Below are 27,500 nucleotides of genomic sequence, written 5' to 3'. Positions count from 1 at the left end.
TACCCCCAATAAAGCGCACCGTGGGGAAGTCGTGGCCTAATGGTTAGAGAGTCGGACTCCCAATCGAAGGGTTGTGAGTTCGAGTCTCGGGCCGGGCAGGAATTGTTGGTGGGGGGAGTGCAATGTACAGTTCTCTCTCCACCTTCAATACCATGACTTAGGTGCCCTTGAGCAAGGCATCGAAAAAAAACTGCTCCCCGGGCGCCGCAGCATAAAAAATGCTGCCCACTGCTCCGGGTGTGTGTGTTCACAGTTGTCACTGCTCTGTGTGTGTGCACTTCGGATGGTTAAATGCAGAGCAACGAATTCTGAGTATGGGCCACCATAAATTGATGTAATTCCCGGTTAAATTGATTTAACAGTCTGTTAATCTATGAGTCTTTCTTTGCCGTGTGACCTTGTCCTTCCTGGTTTAATTGATCTAATGGCCGGTTAGGCTGTGTGGCGAGTGTGTTTATTTATGAGTTCTGATTTTAAGATGCTTTTACTAGAATAGGCTCTAAATAAATAAATAATCACATTAATGACACTCAAGGTCAAGGAGGGCTTTCAACACCATCAGGAAGATGTCACTGCTAGTCACTGCACACCTGTTTGTGTAGGCATGCTCAATGTTGAGCTGACCACTGCTCAGTCTCAAGCTAAAAACATTCATTATCAAATCAGACATCACTACTGCTCTCGTGCCTGTTTTAAGATGATCTACGGCACAATGTTTATTGAATTACCACTTAACTTTCTTCATATGACTTCACAATATGTTTAAACTGCTAGTCAGTTTTAAAATTAATAACCACTGATTATATCATACGTCATAACCACAACATGCAGACAGAGTTTCTCATATTTGTTTGTGCATACCATCTTGTCTCTCAGACTAGCACATTTGAGTTTGTTTCATCAGAGCGCAGATTTATTCTCACCTCAAATGCTCTCGTGTGATATTTCACTGTGCTTCTACAGACACAGACGCTCCCTCTCTCCCTCTCTGTGTAATTACCCTCAAACACCAGGAGACAGATGAAATGAGTTGCCTGGCAACAGGATGCATTTGGTCCAATGGTATCCTCCCGAGAGGCTTGATTGTAATGTATTTAAACAGAGAGAGGAGGCGATGAGGTGATGGAGAGAGGACGAGACACGATCATGATGGAGAAAAGGACAAAGGTGAAAAGAATAACGAAAATCAATGGAGAATCATTGATATGACCTTTAAAAGCAGGTGACAGACTGGCCGAACTGAATTCAAAGCACCTCACGCTGAGATCTGGGTGTCTGAGAGTGAACTACAGACATCACGTTCAGCAGCAGATCACAATATGACAGCACAGAGAGGAAAACTGTGCACGCTAGCTGTCCATGTGTTTACGCATCAAATCTACTGTCTGCCAACAACAGGGGAGTCAAACACACGTCCCCAGGGCTGAATATGACCCATGGAGGAGTCTAATCTCACTCCTTTTAGGGAAATATTTTTATAAAGAAAACAAGCCCAAAATTACATCCAGTCATTACATTGTAAAAAACCTGCTTTAAGTGGAATAACTGAATGATGGATTAATAAAATGATACATTAATAATACTAATTAATTATTCAGCACTGTCAGCATTTGACTGAGGAGGAATTAAGTCAGTTTAATTATGTCTGTAATTAAAATGAGCTGAAGAATTTCTTAATATTTATAACTCTGTTAATGTTCGGTTTAGGATGGCTTATTACAGCTATAAAATTATTCAGCCAAGTGTAGCTAGCATTATTTTTTTCTCATCAATAGTGAATATTTAATGATCACCAATTTCATATATACATATCATTTAAAGGCCTGGTGAATAGAATACAATAGAATCAAAATTGTTGTTTTTGTTATTCATGAAGCAAAAAATTTTATTCTGGACTTCATGAGCTCCAAAAAAACAAATATTGATCAATTCACTATATAAACAAATAAATCTATGTCAATCAATCCAATCTTTTTTTTTTTTCGTAAGCCGAACTCCTTTGATCTAAAAACATGTACTTGAAGTATCCCTGAGATTTTAAATTAATATTTCAATAATTTAACAACACATCATAATTCTCTGAGGTTGGTTAATGATCACGTCTTTCAGGTCAGCAGATTTTTTTATTAAGTTTTTTTTTTTTTAATTATTGCATAATTTAATTAATTAATAGCTTTTCACCAACACACAAACCAAGTAAAAATTTTAATTAAAAAGCAAGTAAAAATTATGCTCACTTAGGCAATTAGAGAGCTTTTTTGGAGTTTTCAGCTATTTGAATACATTTTTAATATAACTAAATCATTAAGTAAGGAATAAAACAACTGCCACCCTGCAACTTTTTATTGCACATTAAAAAATATATATTTCCATGAATCACTACTCAACACATACAGTGCAAATATTGCTTCCAATAGCCTTTCTGCAAAAGCCTCTCATGAAAAATCTAAATCTCAATCTAAAGGTCACCCATCCTAATCTGCTCCCTCATGCACCACAAAGTGAACTCAGGCGTAACCGTGTGCGAGACACCTGTAGGAACTATTGAACTACAGCATTAGACTGTCTTCATCAGGACAGAAGTGCTTTAACCTCGCACCACCAGCTTTCCACAGCCGAGGATGCGTTCACCTCTGAAGGTTGGTCCTCAGCATCCGCTGGCTCTGGCTTTCAGTGAGGGGGGCGGGGTGGGATCCTGCCGCGTCTGTACCAAACAGAGCGTAAGACATCGCTTCCTCGCTCTGTCTCCATGGAAACGCCAGCCATCCTTGAAATAAACCTGCCGCTGCTAGCCCCCCGCCCCGCCTCTGATGTGACTGTGTTTCAATTTGCCTTTGTTTTTTGTCTCCCTTCTGCCCCTCTCTCTCTCTCTCTCTCTCTGCATCAATCACTTTCATCTCACCTGTGTTTGTTCTCCCTCAGACCATTTCGCTCTCTTTCTTTAACATGTTGTTCACAATTCTGCATGAACTGATGTATCTATATGAATGTAAATAAAAACCAGGGTTATTGTTGTTGGCTAAAACTAAACTATTTAAAAAAAATTAAAAAGAAAATTAAAAATGATTTTAACTTCAATTAAAAAGGTAACTGAACTAAAGCTGAATTGAAATAAAATATAAATATTAGATTAAAAAAAAACTAGAAATGTTGCCCAACTAGTTTAAGATGATGAATACAAACTAAAACAAAACTGAAGTAAACCTAAAGCTGATAAATTAAACCTAAATAGTGATTTTAAAAAGTAATAACTAATAAAAATGAAAAGTACATAACACTATTACTAAAAATTAAACAATTTAAAATGAAAACTGAAAATGTGAAATACTGATAAAAATTTGTATAACAGTATATGAATAATACAAAAAATACTGGCCTTGAAAGATAAATTGTTAGCTGGTTAAAAGAAAAGGTGAAATTATTATTAAAGCAATTATGATTTAAATCACTATTTACTTTTTAATGATGGATTAAAAACTCATTGAAATGAGCTGTTTGTGCACGATGAAATATATATTCGGAAGAATTTCACGAGAACATGTCCAGGTCATACTGCATCGTAAAATCAACAGAAAAAGAAAGTAAAATATACTACATAAAGCTATTTATAGTATGATACATATGTTTTTTTTTATTATCTTATTTTCACCACAATTAAGGATTTTCCCAAAAATGTTTGTAACATTTAATAAACAATGTAATAACTGCCAATTCCTTCGTAATGCCCATTAGATTTGTATTACTGTAAAAATGTATTAGAATGACTGTAATACAATAAATGTATTAATAACTGCATTAATATTAAAATTATTTAAATATATAAATGTAAATTAAGTATATAAATTTAAATTATAATTAATTATAATTAAAATATTTGAATAAATTGACTGCTAAAAAAAAAAAAACTAAAGTTAAAAGCAGCAAAAAAATCATACCATGTTAATCTCATGATTTTTTTTTTTTTGCGCATTACAATAATGAGAATTGGGTGGTGGGGTTTGGGGACTTTGTGTGATTCAGCCATGTTTAAAAAATAATGCAAAATATAGTTTCATGGCCAGTGTAAAATATTTATGGCATTTAGGTAAATTTTCTCAATTCACTAGCCATTGCTAAATAGGTAAATCATTAAATCTGGACCCTTCCTGGTGTTTTGTACATGTTTAACCTCAACAGGTTTTGTAGGTTTAGGTGGAATGACCTCCCAATCTCAATTCAAACAGCGGAGTCTTTACTCATTTTCAAAAAACATCTAAAGACTCATCTTTTTCGCCAGCACTTAACCAACTAATACTAGCACTCACCTTTTCTTTTCTTAGAAAAAAAAAAGAAAAAAAAAAAAAAAAAACCTGGCTACATGTTCTGTACTAGACTAACTGAGACTTGTCATGGCACTTGTATACCATTGTTGTTCTCTTGTTGATCTGATTGTTTCTATTGTTCTCATTTGTAAGTCGCTTTGGATAAAAGCGTCTGCTAAATGATTAAATGTCAATGTAAATGTATAATTTCATACAACTCTCTCACTTCATTGCAGTGCTAAACGCTGACCTCTGTGAGTCGGGCTGTGAGATGGTGTTGACGATGGCCTCCACAGCCGTATCGAACAGCTCCGGATCCGCCAGCGCCGTGAAACTGGCCTCGACCAATCCCTCGCTCTCGTTCAGAGGAACGTCCAGCAGAACCCAGCTCGACAGACACTTGAGCACACGGGCCTTCACCAGCGGCGGAGAGTCCGGCTGCCGTAACAGCTGCTGCAGGAGCGGGTAAACAGCTGTCCACTCGCGGCCCAGAGCACCCCTCACCTGTCCCTTACGGTACTGCGGCAGTCGGCTGGTCTGGAACTCCTCGGGGAGAACCGTGAGGAGCTCCAACAGAGCCAAACAGCGAGCGCGCCCGTCCACCTCACCTCCTTCCTCCTGAAACATGCGCACCATCTCTGAGACGGCCCCCGGCCACGCCTCAGGCATCATGTTGAGGGCGAGGGATGCCAGCGCCACGCACAGGCGGGTCAAGACGATCTTAGAGCCGGAGGCAAAGCGAGCGATCTGAGAAAACAGCTGTGTTTTGAGAGTGTCATACTGCTCGGCGGGGATGTCGCCCCAGTAGCGGGAGATCTTGGTGTGAAGGGCGCTGGCACCGAAGTATTGGATCTCTGGAACCTGTGGAGATGAAGGAAGATATGCAGTCTTTGATTGTCTTTCTCTTTAATAGATTCCTTGGAGAAGAAATTTAGATGAGACGTACACAGCATATAAAGCCTTCTTGCATCATTAGTTGGCACAGAGATGGTGATCAATGCTTTTCAACTGCTGCGTCACCACTATAGGGCTGGGTGATACGGCCAAAAATAATATGTCATTTATTCATACAGAGAGATGCAGACTTATTAGTGGCAAGCACTACGGCTGTTGTCGCGTTAATTTCTGCTGCTGTGTGGATTAATCCATACTGAGTAAAAATATCAAACACATTTCTGGCCCTTCCATTCTCATTACAGTGCTGTAAAAAATTATTTTAATTATCAGTTTGCATTATAAAAACATTACTGATTACTTTAAATTGCAACACATTTAAGAATCCTGGAGGAGACATGCCACAATGAAAAAAATATTGCTTGTATCAAATATAAATGACATTTTTTGTGTGTTTTAGGAGAAAATGACTCAGATGACATCTTTTTGTGAAATTCACTCCTTTTGTAGCCATCGAAGACAGCTACACAGAACAAAACCAAATAAATCCTGTAGGTGTAGCTTAGTTGATGCAACGATCACCGCTGCAATGCAACTGCCTGCGACATCTGATCTGTGTACACGGACTGAAAGTCATTGTGAACAGGTATTCCCAACACATTTAACTTGGGTAAAAAGGACAAGCCAAGCACTGGTGGAAAAGGAGGGAGTGAGAACAGGATGTTCTTACCTTCTCTGGTCTCAGTAAAACCCAACAGAACTGCCAGGCCTGAGGAGACACTTGAGCCTGCATCAGCCATTTCTGAGCCAGGTTCTTATTCTCAATGTTGGGATCATAATAGAGCTGATGCAGGGCCTGAAAGAGACACAGAGTGAGAAAGACAGTTTTAGACAGTGATACACTGCCCCCTATCCATTATGGAGCACATGGATACAAACTAATAATGCTTTCTTAACCCCAAGGTTCCTGCGGGGCAGTTAAGCAGACAAGTATATCAAAGCATGTGCAGTTAAAGTGATGCTCTAGGTCTAAAAACTGCTGATGCATGAAACTCATGACAATTTATGCAGGTGAAGCATTTAATATGGTGGAAGGGCAAATAACACAGCTAATAATGACATATTCATTCAGCAATAAAAAGAAATAAGCAAGGTCTGTCCAGTATTTACCACAAAAATACATCTATCTATCTATCTATCTATCTATCTAAAATATAAAAAATCAAAAAAACTAAAAAAACATAAAAACAGAAACATCTATATTTCTATTTTAATATATTTTAAACAGGGCTGTCAAAATTTAGCGACTTTTTTTTCTTCCGAAATGCACCTAGCAACAATTTTTTAGGGTTTGCCCAAAGCTTATTTAGTTTCTGAGACTTGCCAGTCCTGCCGCACGCTTGCGAGGTCTCTCTTTCCCAGCACACACACCTTTTTCACTGCGTCTGCTCTGTTCAGCGAGCAGCTGAGAGGACCAGCGCTTTCAGTTAAAACACATATTCTGTTGCTTCTCTAATTTTACATGCAAGTATAGCCGAAATCACAGCACAGATATTGTCTTTATCTTACGTGTAGGTTATTTAATTTCATCAGAGGACGGCTCGATTATAAATCAGGATTTTTGTGCAGATTAACATCTTGGAAGGGAGAGCTGGTTATCTTAATAGGTTGTGTTTCAGTCACTATTTCATATTTATCCCGTTGTCTGACAACAGAAACAGTAAAATATATCAATAAAAACAGTTTTATTGAGAATTTAGCTGCATCAAAATACAGTATGTGGGCACAGAGAGGCAAACAAATGTAATAATAAATTAAAAATGTTGATTAGAGTACTAAAAACTTGAAAAGTATTACATTTAGAACAGAAAAATGTGCTATTAAGTCGTGATTAATCACGAGTTAACTCATGACCATCATGCGATTTATCGCAATTAAATATTTTAATTAATTGACAGCCCTAATTTTAAAATATAATTTGTTCCTGTGATCAATGCGGGATTTTCAGTGTCATTACTCCAATGTTCAGTGTCACATGACCCTTCAGAAATCATTTTAATATGCTGATTTTTTGCTCAAGAGAGAGGGTTATGATAGTTAAGTAAAATAAAAACAAAATAGAATTAAAACCATTAAAAAAGTCTTAAAATAAACATTGACTGAAATTAAAATTTTATTTTTTGTTTCTTAAAATAAACATAAAATAAAGAATGTATTCAAAATACAAAATACAATAAAATATACTAAATGACCAACTAAAATAAAAAATAATTTTATTAATTTTTTACTAATTTTTACTAAAACAAAATTACAAAATTTCTATTAAAACGAAAGTGGAAACTATGACAAACTGTTTCAAAATAAATAAAAACTTTAATAGCATCTCAACTCTTTACTATTATTAATGTTGAAAACAGTATTTGTAGAAACCTTGATTAAAATAAATTCTGGATTGTTCTATGAATAGAAAGAGCAAAATAATAAATCTTTTGTAACATTATAAATGTTTTTTATTGTCACTTTTGATCAATGTAATGCATCCTTGCTAAATAAATGTATTCATTTCATGAAAAAAAAAAAAAAATCATACTGAGGTATTGTTATTAGCCAATGTGTCTATCTACACCCCTAATCAACTGTCTAAATAAAGCAGATTACAACAAAAAATGTTATCATATAAGATACAAATGAAGGAAGATCAGAGAGGAATTGGATCTGTGTGTCACAGCACATCAGAGACCCCCTGAGAAGCAGCCATCTGTCAGAGTAAAGCAGGTGACATGACAAAACCATCTGTGTGCGGTCAGACCGCCGTAGATGCTTTAAATCCTTATACTTCAGTACAAAGGAAGAACAGACAAAAGTAAATATGGTACAAATGTCCGTTTAAGCACATGGCTACATCTTTTGAAATGAGAGTTTCTATGGCAACCGTCTGTTCTGCACAAACTCATTCTTAAAGACCAGTGCTGAATGGCTTTGGTCCATTGACATGGTTACCGCATCCGATCTTGCCTATGTGTGTGCGATGAGTCACTCATTCTGTAGGATCCAGTTTACCCAGACGTCTATTAACCACTTGTTTAATCTGATTCTATGAGCTACGCTACAGGCATTGCCTGTATTTGGACTATCAGTATAAAGTCTGCTCCACATTCTGGCCAAGAACCACCCACTGAGACAGGAAGAGATGTTCGAGATCAAACACTAAGCAAGTAAGGACAGGTAGGTCAGAAATTGGATATATATATATAATAAAAAAAAAAAAAAAAAAAAAATAGGAGTGACCAATAGGCATGCACAAAACTACATATTTACAAACTGACTAGTGAAAGCCCTTAATAATAAGGCTAATTTAAGTTGAACAGCCCCTGATCTGGTGCGTATCTTAAAGGGTGTGATTTAGAAAGGATGAATTTTTTTAAAGATTCAACTACTATGTTTATATAAATAACATAAACAACAGAAAACTAAAAATATATATAAATGTTACTTAATAAAAAAAAATATGAATAAAAAATGAAATAAATGAAGTTTAAAAAAATAAAACAAACAATAAACAAATAAATATATAAATAAATAAATATGTAAATATAAAAATTATTATAATATAATTCAATAAATAAAGTGGTAAAAATGCAACCAGTAAGTTGGAAGGAAGGTAAAATGCAAAAAAAAAAAAAATTAAAAATGCAACAGCTGTTTAAAATAAATTAAACAAAAAATAAATATCTAAATATAAAAATACTTAATAAACATGCATATAAATATAAGTAAATAATAAATATCTAAATAAAAGAAAAGCAAAAAAAAAAATGCAACTACTGTTAAATAGCCAAATAAACAACAAAAACAAAAGGTCAAATATACAATAAAGAAATCTAATATATAAATATTTGATGCTATGAATCTCACAAACATTCAAAATTCAATGACTAGCTGTTCCTCAGAAACAGATTTTTCAGCTTAGTACATTGTGAGCACCTTGTTTCCCGGTGGATACTTCAAAACCTGTTCACCATGACTCCCAAACACTGCGTGAAGCCAGACATTTAAAGATTTTTGGGACTGTGTTCAACAGCCCATCTGGAGTGATCAGGAACGGTTGTTCTGACATCATCGGCCATGTGTCTGTGAATTTTACATCTCAGAGTTTTTGTGTTTTGAGATTCATTCCCACTGAGTCAGAGGTAGATAATCACAAATGATCTGAATCCTCAGCAACAACGAGGAACAGCACCACAGCAAACTGCTCCAAAACAGCAGAAATGATCACATTATAAGAGATGTTTTTGACCTTTCAGCACTAACAGATCAGAAACGTGTGCCTAAAGAAGCACAGCGAGACGTGGCTGTCGACTCATTTGAACAATTAATGGTTGGAAAAACATATCAGGTTGCCCCTGACAACCGAATCTCTGCACACAGCCCGAGAGATATAATTAGCAAAGCTAACGGCCGAGCCAATCAAGATACAATAGTGCAACATGACAACACTTAAACACACACACACAAGCATACACTCCAGATGCCCTCTGTGAATAATCAAACACACATTCACATGGAAAACATCTAAAGTCAAGCATCTCGCTGCATCTGAAAATGAAACCCTCAAGCAAATATTAGCCCTGATAATACACAAGCAACAAATCACTCAGTTGGAGTTGTTTCGTGCATAACTGACATGAACATTTCTCATATTTGTCAGCTTGGATATCTGACCAGGATATTTAAACGAGGGGTTTTATTGTAGTGATGTTTCTCTCCTCTGCAGACGGTTACGCCTGACCATCACACCGCCCTGAACAATACACAACGACACACACAACGACCTCTGTGTGCGTCTGCTGCTGAGAGAACGAGCGTGAAAGAACGGCCGAGACAGTGACGTCCTGATACAGGAGCTACTGCACATCTGCCAAGAGAGGAGTTAGAATAATCAGCTCACCTTTTTAGGATCTCAAAGCTGAATAGATGATCAGTGTCACATGATCCTTCAGAAATTATTCTAATATGCAGATATAGCGCCCAATTATTATTTGCGCTCAATTATTAATAATGATTCTTATTATTATCAATGTTGAAAACTTGTTTTCTTTTGGATGATTCTTTTTTTCAGGATTCTTTGATGAACAGAAAGCTTAAAAGCTTGTTTTAAATCAAAATCTTATTTTTAATATTATAAATATCTTTACTGTCACATCTGATTAATTGAACATTTTGAATGTTAAGTTTTGAACGGCAGTATATAACATTTTCCACATAAATATGAAACTGTTTTAAACATTGATCATAATCAGAAATGTTTCTTGAGCAGCTAATCAGCATATCAAAATAATTTCTGAAGGATCATGTGAAGACTGGAATTATGCTGCTGAAAATACAGCTTTGATCATAGGAATAAATTACATTTTAAAATATATTCAAATAGAAAAAGGTTATTTTACATTGTAATAATATTTCCAAATTTTTTAATATACTTTTGATCAAATAAATGCAGTTTTGGTGTACATAAGAGACTCATTTCAAAAACATAAAAAAACTGCATTTAATTTTTTTGTCAATTGCAATGTGATACACCAAAAAAAAAGGACATTGGTCTTGACATATTAAATTGAAGAATTAACATAAGTGCTGCTGAACCTTTCCGAATGTCTTAATTCATAGGCTTCCACTACATGCATTACTGTAAACACAGACTGAGGGACGATTTGAAATTATTTTCAGCAGCAATCGAGTGCATTCCATTAAAAAGAAATTACCGATACATTACTGACACCACGCTTGCTGTTAACGAGATCAAAAGCTATAATAATAACGAGTGTGTCTCATGAGCAGACCAAAGTGTTTGTTTGGGTCTGACAGCAGCGGTCCGGGATAAAGATGAGAAACCCTCCACCAGGCAGAGATGAGACGGACGGGACACCACCCTCTCTCCGCTCCTCATCCTCACGGATGGCTCAATATCACTCTCTTTTCTCTAATCCAATCTAATGTTGAACAAGAGTTGCACATTTGTAACCTGATCAACAGAGATCCGCTGCATCACAATCACACACAGATAGAATTACCCTCAAATACAGACAGAGCCATAAAACTGACAGACACTCGGCAAGAACTAAAGCAGTGGAAACAGAGAGCTAATAAAGAGAGGACAACTAAAACATCAGCTACATGGGTCAGTCTCACAAAACCTGTCAAGACATATTTACCACTGCTTTAAAAGAGTCATGAGAAATTAAATGCTGATGATTATGGAAAATAAGTTGTTTTTTTAGGACTATTAATATTTTGTGCATTGGGACACTGTTTCCATGACAATTAAGCACTTTTAACTCCATAACCTCTTTTAAACAAATCTAATTCACATTATTATAAAGGGAAAGAATAACTATATCAAATTAAATTTTTCATCATGGCAGTACTGATTTGATTTACAATGGTTTAAAAAAAATCTAATAAATTACTAACTAATTAATATAAATAAATAATAAAATAATGGACTTAAAATAAGATATATAGATATATATATATAGTGTATATAATTAATACATAACCAGATGTTACGCCCAACTTACATCAACAACATGTCAATCTTTTATCAGCGAGTGAATGAACAATAAATAATTGTATTTAATAAAATTATACATATTTACCTTTTCCACGTTCTCCACGGTGAAGTCTGCGGCTGTGTCCGGATCCATCGCTGTGTTTACGGTAACACACACCACCTCCGCTCTCTTGAATACAATCTATCGACTAACGGCTAATGAGAATACTGCTGATTAATATAAATGTGATAATAACCGTTGATTAATCTCTGAGGTGAATTTTGAATCGGCCCGGCGCGCGATCAGGCCGGTGCGCGCGAGCTCATGTCTCTCTATCTCATATTTCACTCATGATAAAAACCCGCTTTCGTAGCTCAGATGACCGATGAATGTGATCTTATGTCACAGATATGTGTCCGCGGGTTTCTGAGCGGCCCCGGTGATCCGGTGTGTATACGTCCTCCCTCTCCGGTTATCGTCGTTCTGACTAAACCGATGACGAATCGATGATTCGACACGCGCTGCGCGTGCCCACCCCTCTGCCTTCACTAAAAACAGAAAAACGCTATTTCCTGTTAAAATATGTTTCAGTATTATTATTTTTTATTCTTTTTATATGTATGTGTTAAAAAATATGACCAATTCAATGGTGAATTTGCTGTGTTGACTGAATGCATTTATGTTGGTTTTCCTTTTATAAAATTAATTGGCGGTCTGTTTCATAGAACTCAGGTCTGATTTCTTATATTAAGGTTTTAAACCGTTTTAAACCTGCAAAATCGTGCTGCTTTCATATGACAATTACATCACTTAACTTTGATGTGCGGTAATTTTTAATCAGGCTAAATTTTAATGCCCCCTGCAAGCGGTCCCTCGCGCTGCATTATGGGTAAAGTGGTTTTTATGTGATTTTTTTTTTTGAATAACTGGTGTTCATATGCGGTGTCACAGCGACTCTTGGTGGTACTTTTGAAATTTTGCATGGATTTCGGCTCCAGTAAGTGTACGATAGGCGGAGCGCTCGCTCTTACAGTATATAAATGAAAAAATGAAAAAATATAAAATCTAATATAGCCTATATATATAATATATATATATATAGTAATTAAGTGACTTAAAGTAAATTTAGAAATTTATATTATAATTTTAAGCATAATCTGTGTTTTTACACACACTCATCCAAAGCACATATGAGCTTTGTAATATAAATATTTTTTAATAATAAATAAATAAATAATCTCAATGAGTTTAATAGCTACAAACCGAGACGCTCGATCCAGCTGTGGCCCCGCCCACCGCGTCGACGGGAGCGCGCAGGGATCTTAACTCTTCGGGTGCGCTGTGAATGAACTCTTCCACACACTTCTGATCATCTGAAGGGATTCTGTCACGCCGTGAAAACACACTGGCATCTAACTACACCTCCGTCCGTCGATCCAGAGGCGTCTGTTAAACACACATGGACTTTCGTGTCCGTTTTCACGCCTGAAGAAAGAAAGAACGAAAGGACTATTTTAGCTTTATTTTAAGTTGAAGTTTTCATCTTTTGTCATATGAAGGATATGGGCAGATGTGGAAATGTTGCGTTTTGTGCGATGGTGCTCTTCTACTGTTCTTTCATTACAGGTAAACTATCTATCTATCTATCTATCTATCGTGAAGTCAAACAGAATTAGGCCTAATAGCCATTTAGAAATGTATTTTTCAGGCTTTAAGACACTGTTAGTTTGTTCTTAGTTTGTTTCTGCTGCCACGCGTATCCTGCGCAGACAAACAATGGTTGTGTCTCAAAACCTAGCGAACTACCTACCTAGTAGGCACCATATTTATGAATATATAAATTATGTTTAGTAGTGCAGATCACTTCGTCTTTCGTGACTTTATGGATGGGCAAAAACTGCTTGATGTAGCCTACTGAGGATACTCGAAAATGTTTTCTAGGTAGGGAGCTCACTATGGTTTGAGACACAGCCTTGCATCTTGCGGTGAAGAGGCACTATTCTCATGCTGAACTCTAACCACAGCCTAAAAGGGTGAAGACTAATCGTATGAACACAAACATGAGCTTGTTTTTCATTTCAAGTTATGAAATAGACGTTTGCATTTTATGACCTAAGGTAAGATTTTGCAACCTTTGTGTTCAAAACTGTAAAAGATTACATTGTGAGCAGCTCACTCATATGTAATTCTTTAAAAGAATTGATTATTCCATTCTGAAACCTGTATACACACACGTATATGCTCACATGAGGGTGGAAATGCAAGAAATTCATCTCTCTATCCAGCAGCACTGGCACAGAGAGCATGATGGGACTGCTTTCAAACCACACTTACTGTCTCTCAATCCCAGAATGCTTTCATTTCGTAGACAGTGTTTGTAATTAGGAGTCATGCAGCGTGTATTTATACCATATTTAAATTAGATTTTACTCTGGAGGGCCTGGTTTGTGAAGTTAAGAACGGCCTGTACAGCTCTCTGAATTTGACTGAGCGAGAGCGAGGTTGTTCAGGACACACTGCTGAACAATCATGGGGTATTTTTAGAGCGTTTCTGTTGCTTGTCATCTTTGCATTCTGACGTTCTGTTTCTCTCACTTTCATCTGGGAACTTTTTTAGCGCTTCTATTTTTATATCTTGTACAAAAGCACTTTGAAAAACCCCGTTTACTTTTATTCCTGCATGCTCTTTTTTTTTTTTGCACAATTCATTAGTGCACTACATTCCAAAAAGAAAATAGTTGTCTTGCTGCTCTTCTGATATATTTCCAGTTAACCCTTTAATTTAATGCATTAAATGATTTGAATAAAAATAATTTAATATACGAATGATTGCAGATATATAAAATTATACACCTGAAGCATCACTTCCAGGAGGTGTTCCATGCTGAAAACAAAAACTAGTGTAGGGTTTACTTCTAAATGATTTTCACTCAGAAATTGCTGGTAAATTTCACAGAAAATTAGAAAAAAATGGAAATCACACATTTGATTAAACATTGCATTTTGAAGTAGAACAATTAAAAAAGTGAAAAGTCACATACAGCCAATTATACTCAGAATTCGTGCTCTGCATTTAACCCATCCAAAGTGCACACACACACACACACCGTGAACACACACCCGGAGCAGTGGACAGCCATTTATGCTGCGGCGCCCGGGGAGCAGTTGGGGGTTCGGTGCCTTTCTCAAGGGCACCTCAGTCGTGGTATTGCCGGCCCTAGACTCGAACCCACAACCTTAGGGTTAGGAGTCAAACTGTCTAACCACTAGGCCACGATTTTCCACTAAAATAGCAGTATCTTGTCAAATGTACTCCAATAATCTTCGAAAAATATTTTTTTTTTATAGTGTACCCGCAGTTATGAGCTCCACACAGACACAGTTTCATATCAAACAAAAGCTTTGCATAAATATGTGATTTGCAGATAGATGAGAGGTGAGAAAACCTGCGAGTAGATGTGAGAAACATGAGAGAGGAGAGCAGGTGAGAAACATGATGGCATACTGGGTGAAAATTACTAGTGGTGTTTGCCACGAAGTCAAGTATCATTATCAATAGGCTGTAAAAAATTATTTTATGATGTTGTAAATAAAACAAAGATTATTGGAGTATGGTTTTACATTTAATTCGTTGTGTGTCTTTTATTTGAGAAATTTACTGGCAATTTCTAAATGAAACTGCTTCCACCATCAAATCTTTTTCAGCGTACACCAGTTTTCTTTCAGAAGAGTTTAAGTTGCTATTTTGGAAGGGTATTTCGATGCATCAGATTGTTGCTTCTAAGTCACATTTTTAAAGGAATGTTCCAGGTTTAATCTGTGCAGCATTTCTGGTGTAATGTCCATTACTACGGGAAATCATTTTGACATTTGCATCTAAATAAAGACACACACGTAAAATGAAAGTACACAAGAAAACACAGTGAACACTGCAAGACTAAAACATTACATCACTTCCAGTAGGTCCAAGTTACAAGCATGTAATCTTGGAAAATGATCCATGACTTAAGAATCCAAACAGGAACTACGTCAGTGAAGAATAACTGGAAGCTGAAAATGATTTAGATGATATTACAGCTCAAATAACCGTTTTGCTTTGAAGAATTAATACAAGCACTTTAAGAAAAAACATTCTTTGAAAACATCAACTGGCTGTGTTTACTTCCAAGTGTCTTAGCGATTTACATTTTTGCGTAGTACCCACAAATGAAAATGTCCTGAAAATATACTCACTCTCAGGTCATCCAAGATCTAGGTGTGTTTGTTTCTTCATCTGAACAGATCTGAAACAATTGCAGCATTAAATCACTTGCTCGCCAATGGATCCTCTGCAGTGAATGGGTGCCGTCAGAATAATCCAATTACTTGTGGATTATTGTGATGTTTTTATCATCAGTTTGGACTCTTATTCTGACGGCACCCATTCACTGCAGAGGAATGGATGGAATGCCGAATCACTCCAAATCCTATGAAGAATCTATTTTGGATTGCATGAGTGTGAGCAGATTTCTAATTTTGGGTGAACTGCTCTTTTAACTTGTATTAAACTAGTAAATGTTCCTTTAAATAGGTCTGATGTTAACAAAATGAAGTCGTGTGCAATGCTGCGCCGTCCTCTAATAAAATGAGCTGTAGATCACACACAGGAAGATGTGTGTCTTGAGACAAATAAACAGACAAACTAAAAGGAGAGAGAGAGGCAAAATGGCACAAAGGCTGGGTGACAATCTGAGTATTAGTGAGTATGAAAAGCCCATAGACTGAGACGTGTCTTTATGAAGAATCGTTATAAATCTGTTCTATTCATTAATGCTCAGACCATTTTCATGCTGTGAATTGATGTTTCTTTCCCAAGAACAGAAAACTGCTGAATCAGGCAATAAATCAGCTTCCCAAAATATCCCCCGGACTGGTGGTATTTTCCCCATGTGTGCGGGTTTGGTGGGGTTTGTGACATGCAGCGGCAGTAGCTCAGAACAGGGCCGTTATTGAGGAGCTCAGCCAAAAGAACTCTTGTGAAGTGGCAGGGTGTGGTGCACAAAACCCTCAACAAACCTCCCTAAGGATTCTGGGTAACGACCCACAAACACAAGAGCGAGAGAGAGATTAGGCATCCTATAATAGCTCAATACTTAAGGAAGTCTCTTGAGTTAGATCATAATTGCCAACATCAACGACAAATGATGGATGATATACTAAATCTGTCCATAATAATGCTCTGGCAACTGTTCATAACATGCTAGCATCGTTCACATCATTTACAAAACTACACTGTGAAATCACAATGAAAGTAGCATTTTTATGAAGTAGCATATATTATTATTATTTATATACTATTATTTTCTGAATATTATATTTTTTATATTAATTATATACTATTATATTATTTTCTGAATATTATATTATATTTTTTATATTATATAATATTATATATTTTGAATGACCTTTTTTATATTTTAATTTTAGTTTAAGTAATTTTTATGTGCTTTTGTTATTTTTATTAGTTTTTTCCTATCTTTCAATTTCGATTTATTCATTTAAATTCTTTTTAGTAAACTGAGCACTTCAAATTAAACTAGTTTAGTTAAACTTAGTTTTTCCATCTAATGTATATATATATTTATTTATATTTTTAGTTTTATTTCAAATAACAAAAACATTTTAATAGTTTTAATAATTGTAAAATTTTAATGTTTTAACACTGGAAATATGGCATCAAAACATTATTAACAACAAATATTAGAAAAGGCTGATAACCTTTGAAACCTGACATGGAATTTTTATTTTACTTTTTTTTTAATTAAGGCATTATATTATTTTATTCAATATGATTAAACAAAGCTTCTAATTATGGACAATATCAATCAAAAACATCTGTATAACAGAGACAGAGAGAGACTTTCAGGAAAGGTGACTTGCAGACCAGAACTCTATCAGAAGAGGAAAATTTGAACGAAAACTGATAAGAAATGCATCTTTTGACAGAAGACAGACTAATACAGACATTGAACAAATAATAAGGACAAAGCCAAACCTGTCAGACCTTTTAAATATTCTCTTCCTTATTATACTGTAATGTGGGCATGTAAACATTTATAATTGTAAACTGTTTTCAGCATTAATAATAAGCAGAAATGTTTCGTGAGCAGCAAATCAGCATATCAGAATGATTTCTGAAGGATCATATCACACTGAAGACTGGAGTAACGATGCTGAAAATACAGCTTTGCATCACAGGAATAAATCACATTTTACAATACATTGAAATAGAAAACAGTTATTTTACATTGTAATAATATTTCGAAATATTATTGTTTTTACTGTATTTTTCATCAAATAATTGCAGCCTTGATGAGCATAAAAGTCTTCTTTTAAAAAACATTTATAAAATGTACCAACCCCAAACCGCTCAGGCCTCTCCTTCAGTGCAAGTCACTGGGATTTATTTCTCTTCTCAAACTCAAATCATGTAATTTGAAGTATCATTCATATCTGTAGCACAAACCAAAGGAAACTGCACAAACACTGACACGTTTCTTCAACACTCATCTATTATTTGTCAGACAAACAGAAAGTTCCTCCCCAAACACATGCCAGTGCTGCTAAATTAAATGATTGAATTCATTATTAACACTTCTCTTGTTTCAGAACAGAGCTCCGTTTAAGCATCCCCTCTTGGATCTAGATTTGGCAGAGACATTCTCTCATTATTAATTCATGATAATACCCATTTTCATTTAAATATGCAGATTACTTTGAATAATTTAAGATACAGGCCAATTTTTTCCTAGATCTGATTCAGATATGCTCTCCGTCCTGGTTTTCCTCCCATCTTTAGGTGATTATCTCTGCGTGTCATCTGCGGCTGACGTGTCTTCATCACCTCACAGCTCTGTGAAGAGAAGAAACGGCGTGACTGAAGTCAACATGACCTCGACCCCCCGCAGCGATCAGACGCAGTCCTCCACTAACATCACCAACAGCACCGAGCCCACGCCGCACACAGACACAACTACAGGTACAACATTTACATACTTTTAATCTGAGATTGATAGTGACTTCAAACCCAGGTCTGATGCTTTACACAAGTTCCTACACTGCTTCAATGAGCACTTATGAGGAAGCACAGGTCAATGGGGTCGAAACATATTTAGTCTCTGAACTAATCATTTCTAGACATTTCTTTAACATCTTGTGTTGTGCTGAAAATTCTTTACCTAATTTGGTGTTCCCAGTCAGGAATGACTGGCCTTTTAAAACTCTCGTTATGCTATAATATTACCAAATCTTGAATTCAATCTTTTTGTCAACTTGTTTTCTATCAATTAGCACAGGCTTTGTTTTTCTTTTTGGAACTGATTGATTGTAGGCCTCATTCATCTGAGCTCATGCACCTCAGATTTTGTAAAAAACTAAGATGCATGAGCTCTATTTTAAATAAGCTTTCTAAAAAAAAAAAAAAAAAAAATTGGTCATTTAAATAATGCTTAAATTATATATATATATATATATATATATATATATATAAATACATACAAACAAATAAACAAAACGAAAATAAAAGTTTGTTAGTGCTGTCAAACGATTAATCGCATCAAAAATAAAAGTTTTTGTTTAGTTTAGGTGATATATGTGTGTGTGTACTGTATATATATATATATATATATATATATATATATATATATATATATATATATATATATGTATATATAACTACACAAACATACAGTATATATTTTGAAAATATTTACATATGTATATATTTATATTTATACTAAACTGAAGGAAAGACAGATTTCAACAGGATTAGAAAAACAGAGTGAGCAAATGAAAGACGTTTCATCACTGGGTGAATTCTTCCAGAAAACACTTAACTAGCACCCGACCTGACAGAACAGATCATTTATACAACAATCAGTGGCTCTGAACTGCGACAGCAATGTGAAAAGACATAAAGAGAGACAGTGAGTAAATGCAGTGTGAGATCTGATGTGAGAGTGTGAGAGTTTGAATCCTCACGACACACACACACACACACACACACACACACACACACACACACACACACGTCTCACATGCACAGACACGCGCTGTCACACTGAACGACTGGGATGCACGCCACAAACCATCAAAGACCTCACCAACACCATTACATTCATCCTCAAATACTCTGTCTGGCTGCCTTCAGAGGAAATACTAACTTATTCAATACTGTACTGTATACATTAAGTGTTAAACTGTTTGGCACAATATTCACTTCTACATATATTGACATGATGTTACAACATTTAATTGCATATTTAATTTACTGAGGATATCCATCTGGGAAATAAATGCAATTGTTTTATATTTTTTAATGTAAAACATCTCTTCTGCCCACCAAGGTTGCGTTTATTTGATTAAATATACAGTAAAAACAGTGATGTTGTGAAATATTATATAAAATAATATTATATAATTTAAAACAACCAGTTTCTATTTGAATATATTTTGATAGGTAATTTATTCCTGTGATCAAAGTTTTATTTGCAGCATCATTACTCCAGTCTTCAGTGTCACATGATCCTTCAGAAATCATTCTGATATGTTGATTTGCTGCTCAAGAAACATTTCTGATCAATCTTGAAAAAATATTGAATGGAAAACCAGTTGAAAAGAACAGTATTTATTTGTCAAATAAATCTTTGTTTAACATTATAAATGTATTTACTGTCACTTTTGATCAATGTAATGCATCCTTGCTGAATAAAAGTATTAACTTCTTACAAAAAATTTTTTTTACCGACCCCAAACTCTTGAATGGTAGTGTACATACTGCAGAAATATAGTATACTAGGTAGTGCTATTTTAAACATAGCCTCTCTTTTCTCTTTCTCTCTAAAAAAATCCACACGTTCAGGTTGTTTTCATATTCAGATCATTGTATCCTTTTACTCTCTGAGAGGTTCCTCATACCTGGTTTATGAACACATGCAATACACTATTTACATGTTCCTGTTGTTCCACAGAAAAAAAGGAAATTGTTGTAACTGTCGAAATGAAAGAATGAATGGCTTACTCAAGCCTCTTCCCCCATCAGTCACTTTTCACAATCCAACCACTTACTGATGGATTAAATCAAGTCTTACTCTGCGATTTGTCTTACTGAATATCACATTTCAGGAGTTAAAGTGAGTTGGAAGTGGGTTTAGTCTTTAACAAAGGCCTCTCCAGCCTAAGAAACAGCGTTGAACATGTAGCCGCGCGTTGAGTCGTGTGCTCATGAATTGAACTCAAAAAGCCCAAAGCTGTGCTTCGTCTGTCATTTATTTGTAGTGTTGTGCAGCTCAGTGTTTCTCAGTGATTCACAACATTTCTGTCAGCAGATCTGTCATATGCTGCCGTGTTTGTGGAATTATGCGGAGGTCACCATGGAAACATGGGAATAATTACAGTTTTGCCCACAAGGGATGTTGTGCACCCTTTTTTTCTTTTTTCTTTTTTAAAGTGGGCACCAGTGGACATTCTGGCTTACTTTGTGCAATATGCAAGATAAGACATGACCAAAAAACAAAAAAAAACCTTTTAACAACCCATTAGTTCTTTTTGAAAGTAAACTCTGTACACTACTGTTCAAATGTTTCAGCAAGAATTTTTTAATAAATTAAATAATAAATTAATACATTTATTCAGCAAAGATGCATCAAACTGATCAAAAGTTTATTATCTTAAAGATTTCTATCTCAAATAAATAGAAAATGTTTTACACTTAATATATTTAACAAATATATGTAAATATGTACATTTGTTACATTTAACAATGTAAATGTTTTTTACTATGCTAGATATGTACTTGATAACTATAAATGTTGTGTATTAAAATGTTATATATACTGTGTGTGTGCATATTAAATATGCATTAAATTGATCGAAAATGACAGTAAAAACACTTACAATGTTACAAAAGATTTCAAATAAATAATGTTATTTTGAGCTTTCTAGACATTCAAGAATGTTTTCATGGTTTACACAAACATACAAAGCAGCACAACTGTTTTCAACACTGAAAATATATCAGCAAATCAGCATATTAAAATGATTTCTGAAGATCACGTGACACTGAAGACTGGAGGAATGATGCTGGACATTCAGCTTTGATATATTTCATTTTAAAATGTATTCAAATAAACAAAAATCTGTTACTTTAAATTGTAATAATATTTCACAATATTACTGTTTTACTTTATTTTTAAACAAATAAATGCAGCTTTGGTGAGCATAAAAAACGCAATTAAAAAGAGCATTTTAAATTATAAAATTTTTGTATTAAAATTATAAAAAAAAAAAAAAAAAAAAAAAAAAAAAAAAAAAAAAAAAAAATAAATTAAAAAACAAAAAAAAAAAATAAAACAAAAAACAAAACAAACAAAACAAAAATACATAAAAAACGCAATTAAAAAACATTTTTAAAAAATCGAATAAATCCCAAAATAAAGCAAGCAAAAGTATTATAATTGTGCACCTTTTTTGGGGGGAAGTTGCACTCAAATCTGAGCGAGCACAACACTTGTTTGTTTCATCTTTAGTAATGTTGGTGAACTCATCTGCCCCGGCCGAGAACGTCACAGACAGTCCAAACGTCACTGATGCATCACCTGTGATTAATGAGACCGCAGTTACCACGGTAAAACCTACCACACTCCCACCATCAAGGACCCACGAGCCCACAAGCAGCATCCACCTCAGCACGCTCCACCCGACATCCACCGCCGCAGCAACCAGCGGAGCTCCAGAGTCAACGAGCGCTCGCAGCAGACGGAGATCCACCACGCAGATGACCGCGAGCAGCAGTCCCGTCCAGGCCAGAGCCCACGCCGACACCCCCTCCGCTCTGAACGTCCCAGACCACGGTACGTGAAAACACAGGCTAAAACGGCTTTGTGTCAGTCTTCTTGTTTTCCAGTCAGAAATACATCTTTGAAATGAAATAATATCCTAGTTTTTTAGCAAATGTAATGTTTTTACACTTAATATATTCAAAACTCACAATAACTACATATATATACATATATATATATATATATATATATATATATATATATATATATATATATATATATATATATATCTATATGTGTGTGTGTGTGTGTGTGTGTGTATACATGTATTACATTAAATATATGTAATATAAAACTATATTAAAAATAGACTGTATTCAATTACACTGTACTTAACCGAACTCTGATTTCTTAATATTAAATATATATTACACTTCATATATTTACATATACCTAAATATAATGTATTTAATAAACTACATTTATCAGTCATTTCCAGTATAATTCTGAATTCTTAATATGAAATTCATTACACTTAATATATTTAAAGACGTTTACAAATAATGTATCTTATTATTTTAAACTATATTTATCAGTGCTTTTCAATATAAATTGAGTTCCTATTACTTAATATATATTACACTCACTATATTTAAAAACACTTAAATATATTTAATAAACAATATTTATCAATACTTCTCCGTATGAATTCTTAATATTAAATACATATGACACTTAATTTATTTAAATAAATACACTTACAAATAATGTATTTAATTATTATAAACTATATTTATCAGTACCTTTCAGTATAAATTTTGAATTCTTAATATTAAATATTTATTACACTTAATATATTTATTACATTTAAGTATTCTTACATACAATATTTTTAATTATTATAAACTATTTATCAGTATTTTTCTGCATTCTAAATATGAAATATATATTACACTTAATATATTAAATACAGTTAAATATAATGCATGTAATAAACTACATCTATCAGCACTTTTCATTATAAATTCTTAATATTAAATACATATTACACTTAATATATTTAAATAAACTTACATATAATGTATTTAATTATTATAAACTATATTTATCAGTACTTTTCAGTATAAATTTTGAATTCTTAATATTACATATATATTACACTTCATATATTTATTACATTTAAGTATACTTACATAGAATATTTTTAATTATTATAAACTATTTATCAGTATTTTTGTGCATTCTCAATATTAAATATATATTACACTTAATATATTTTATAAATTTAAGTATAAAGTATATAAATGTTTTAGTTATTATTAGCCATTTATCAGTACTTTTCTGAATTCTTAATATTAAATATATATTACACTTAATATATTTAATACAGTGCTAACCAATATAAATTTAATTTTATTAATTGAATAAAATGCATTTAATAAACTACATTTATTAGCACTTTTCATTATAAATTGTGTTTTTAATTACTCTCGCTATCTTCGTTTTATTTTTTCACTCATCTTGTTGCATTGCATTCTGGGATTGCCTTCATGAATTACGCTGCCTACATTTTGAACCTTTAAACACAGCCTACAATTATAAACCAGAGCTCAAGCTTTATTGTGCAGCATTTTACTGTATTTTGGATCAAATAAGTGCAGCCTTGGGGAGTTGTGTAACTATGTCCTGACTGATGTTGACTGTTCGTGAGGACAAAAGCATGACTTTCTGCTGGAAACCTCTGCTGCTGCTTTTGGCAGAAAGCCTGTTGTGTTTCAATGCGGACATGATTTATTGCTGCGATATCAGACATCACATGATGATTATTCATTTGGTTGATTCTTTTGTGAACAACTGCAGCTGCACACACAAACATTTACAGTGCACATCTGCATTTTTGTTTACCATAATGGCAAGCAGAACAAATCCTCATAAAGTGGATATAAATAGAGGTCAAACCGCAGAGAGGCTGATAACGGTGCGCGTGGAAAACAAGAGCATCATTATATGTGCAGAGGAACGTCTTCACGCTGACACAACCGGAGAACAGACGCATCTTTGTGGATTCACCAGGCTTTTACGTCAATGCAGAAACGCTCATGCACACAAACACACACTATTTACATATTTTCCCTCTTCTTTCTCTGCTTTGGTTCTTCTAGACAATAGCAAAGCGTCCACTGACCCGCTGCTGGCTGGACTGGTGTCGGCGTTCGTCGTCGTCGCTGCCATCGTGTCCGTGCTCATTTTCCTCAAATTCAGAAACACAAATGACGGCCCAGAGTTTCGCAGACTTCAGGATCTCCCCATGGTGAGATTACGCTTTCCACAATCCACTGAATAAAAACAACACACATACTTCCTGAACACAGTGCTAAGCAATAGCCATGTGACAAACATTCAACGCTGACAGGAAAAGTATCATTCTCAGGAAACCATTTAGATCCCATTTATGCAAATGATCTGCTATCTTTACATTTCATTTAAAAGGGTTATTTTGCTGACGCTTATATTTTCCCATTTGAGGCTCACACTACCAGGGCCATAACTGCCATAATCATAAGAGGGACTACTACTACTAAAAATAAATACATGTTTATGATGTTACTCCCTTAAATATATCAGAAATGAACAAAGTGAAAAACAAAAAACAAAAAACAAATCTGCTTTTTCCAGGAAAAAACAGTTCATGCATAATATTGTAATTTAAAGAAAAAAGTGGGTAGTTTTTCTATATAATGTACAATTTAATGCAAATGCTGTTATTTTTAAAATCGTTTAATTTAAAGGGTAATTGTTGAACTCAGTATGCCACTACTGATTTCTGCAAATATATATTTTTTAACATTTAATGCCACTTCAAAATTCCAGGATGAAAAAAATTAAAAAGTATTTTAAAAATAAATAAATACAAACATACATGGGTGAAAGACCAAAAAGGGTTTAAGCCTAAAAGCAATAAGTGTAATACCCCCCCGTTTTTCTGAGCAAAAAAATAAATATCATACATTTTTCCGATTTACAGAAGAGACCCACTAAAAGTCAGGCATATTTACAACAAAAATCAATTTATGACATATTAAAAGAGTAATTACTTTAATCCCAAATACTAAAACCTTTTTGTCACTCTCCTAGGTTTTTTTACTCATTTAAAACACAATCAGATTTAAAATGCTCCCTTATTATTTTATATATTTAAATATGTACACGTCAGAATAAGCATGTTGTTTGAATTTTTACATAAATATTATGTTACACTGAATGACAATGTAACATCAATTCAACCAAATTTTGACATTTTATTTTCCAAAAACATATTTGAAACCTTAAAAGTAGACACTTTACTTATATTTAATGTGCTTTCTATGGACATAAAATCACTTTTGTCAATTTTTTAATGTCTTTGACCCACATACATAAATAGTAAATAGTACATGCATGGTATTTTAATTTCAAAAGAAAAATGCAAGTGATTTTGTTGCATTCTTTATAACTCAATCTATGTTTATTGCAGTGTTTTTAGTTTTAAAATATTTAATTTGTGTGTTTGGGGGGGGGGGGGCAACTATGATGTGATATCACTCCCTTAAATATGATCTAATATATAGAGTATATAATTTATACATATATTCAGGGGGAAATGTGACATTTTATTTTAACACATTGGTATTTTAACAATAAAAAGCTTAATGGTGATAAATTAAACATTAAACATTTGTAAAAAAGGTATTTACACTAAACCCGTATGTATCAGTAATTAGGCACTGATACACATACAGTGTCGCTCACAGCTCAGTGACGTGTGTGTGTGTGTGTGTGTTTCAGGATGATATGCTGGAGGACGCGCCTCTCTCCATGTACAGCTACTGAAAACCCAGGTGTTCCTCAGACATCTTCAGAGCGCCCAACATCCTCTGATCAACACAACACAGACACAATTAAATGAGCCTCACAGAGGCACAAACACTCCTGTTGTTTCTGTTACAGGACTAAATGTAGCATTATACTCTACTCTAGTTGTTAAATTCACCGTGGCCATCAGTTCCTGTTCGTTGGGTTGTTTTCTTGCACTTTAGGTTTGGGAAGGAAGGATTGTGTGCTGCAGGGATATTAGGGAGCTGTTTTTGGCTATATGTGTTCATTTGTTTCATGCATTGCATCACTTGCTCACCAATGGATGCTCTGCAGTGAATGGGTGCCGTCAGAATGAATCCAAACAGCTGATAAAAAACATCACAATAATCCACACCACTCCAGTCCATCAATTAATGTCTTGAGAAGCCAAAAGCTGCATGTTTGGAAGAAACAAATCCATCAAGGATGAAAATACAACATTATTTTTTTACATGTTGCTTCTGGCTAAAATAAGAGTCCTCTATCTAGAGAGTGTGAAGTCCTCTCGTCTGAATCAGGAGAGAAATCTGCTCAGATCAAGCACCGTTTACAGATTTAAACAAATATGTTGGTGGATTTTGAGAGGAAAACAGAGGATGGATTTTTTTTCACTGGAGGAAACATTATAATGGATTACGGACTCTTATTGTGACCTGAAGCAAGAGTTTAAACACTTTTATACAAACTGGATTTGTTTCTTAAAAACATGCAGCTTTTGGCTTCACGAGATGTTAACTGATGGACTGGAGGTGTGTGGTTTATTGTGATGTTTTTATCAGCAGTTGGACTCTCATTCTGACGGCACCCATTCACTGCAGAGGATCCATTGCTGAGCAAGTGATGAAATGCTGCATTTCTACACATCTGTTCCAATGAAGAAACAAACAAATCTACATCTTAGATGGCCAAAATGTGAGTAAATGTTCAGCAAATTTAAAACTACTCTTTGGAGGAAATGCTCAACGTTCAGTAGAAGTTTTGGATCATCACACAAAATAATTGTAATCTCTCTCTCAGTCAGCAACAATCATGTTTACAGTAAT

At 34.5% G+C, this 27,500-nt stretch overlaps 2 protein-coding genes across 3 annotated transcripts in view; one reads left to right on the top strand and one right to left on the bottom strand.

The window, feature by feature from the left end:
* Positions 1-12,261, bottom strand: part of ipo13b (importin 13b) — a 37,828-nt gene extending 25,567 nt beyond the window's left edge. For both annotated transcript variants that reach the window (XR_006157560.1, XM_042747385.1), the window contains exons 1-3: positions 11,852-12,261; positions 5,926-6,051; positions 4,552-5,162 (exon numbers count right to left, since the gene is read on the bottom strand). Coding sequence is in view for 1 of the 2 variants with exons in the window: in XM_042747385.1 (XP_042603319.1) it covers positions 4,552-5,162; positions 5,926-6,051; positions 11,852-11,899 (785 nt within the window). In the remaining variant the exon portion in view is untranslated. The remainder of the gene's footprint in view (positions 1-4,551; positions 5,163-5,925; positions 6,052-11,851) is intronic.
* A 792-nt stretch (positions 12,262-13,053) lies between these two features.
* On the top strand, positions 13,054-26,569 carry LOC109068258 (mucin-7). Its single transcript, XM_019085106.2, has 5 exons — positions 13,054-13,372; positions 18,585-18,764; positions 22,312-22,635; positions 24,726-24,874; positions 26,389-26,569. Exons 1-5 carry the CDS (start codon positions 13,300-13,302, stop codon positions 26,431-26,433), a joined length of 771 nt encoding a protein of 256 aa, XP_018940651.1. The 5' UTR covers positions 13,054-13,299; the 3' UTR covers positions 26,434-26,569.
* Positions 26,570-27,500: the final 931 nt, after the last annotated feature.

Source organism: Cyprinus carpio, chromosome B20, assembly GCF_018340385.1.
Source record: "Cyprinus carpio isolate SPL01 chromosome B20, ASM1834038v1, whole genome shotgun sequence".
In the NCBI taxonomy this organism is placed as follows: domain Eukaryota; kingdom Metazoa; phylum Chordata; class Actinopteri; order Cypriniformes; family Cyprinidae; genus Cyprinus; species Cyprinus carpio.
This window is presented reverse-complemented; position numbering and strand designations above follow the sequence as displayed.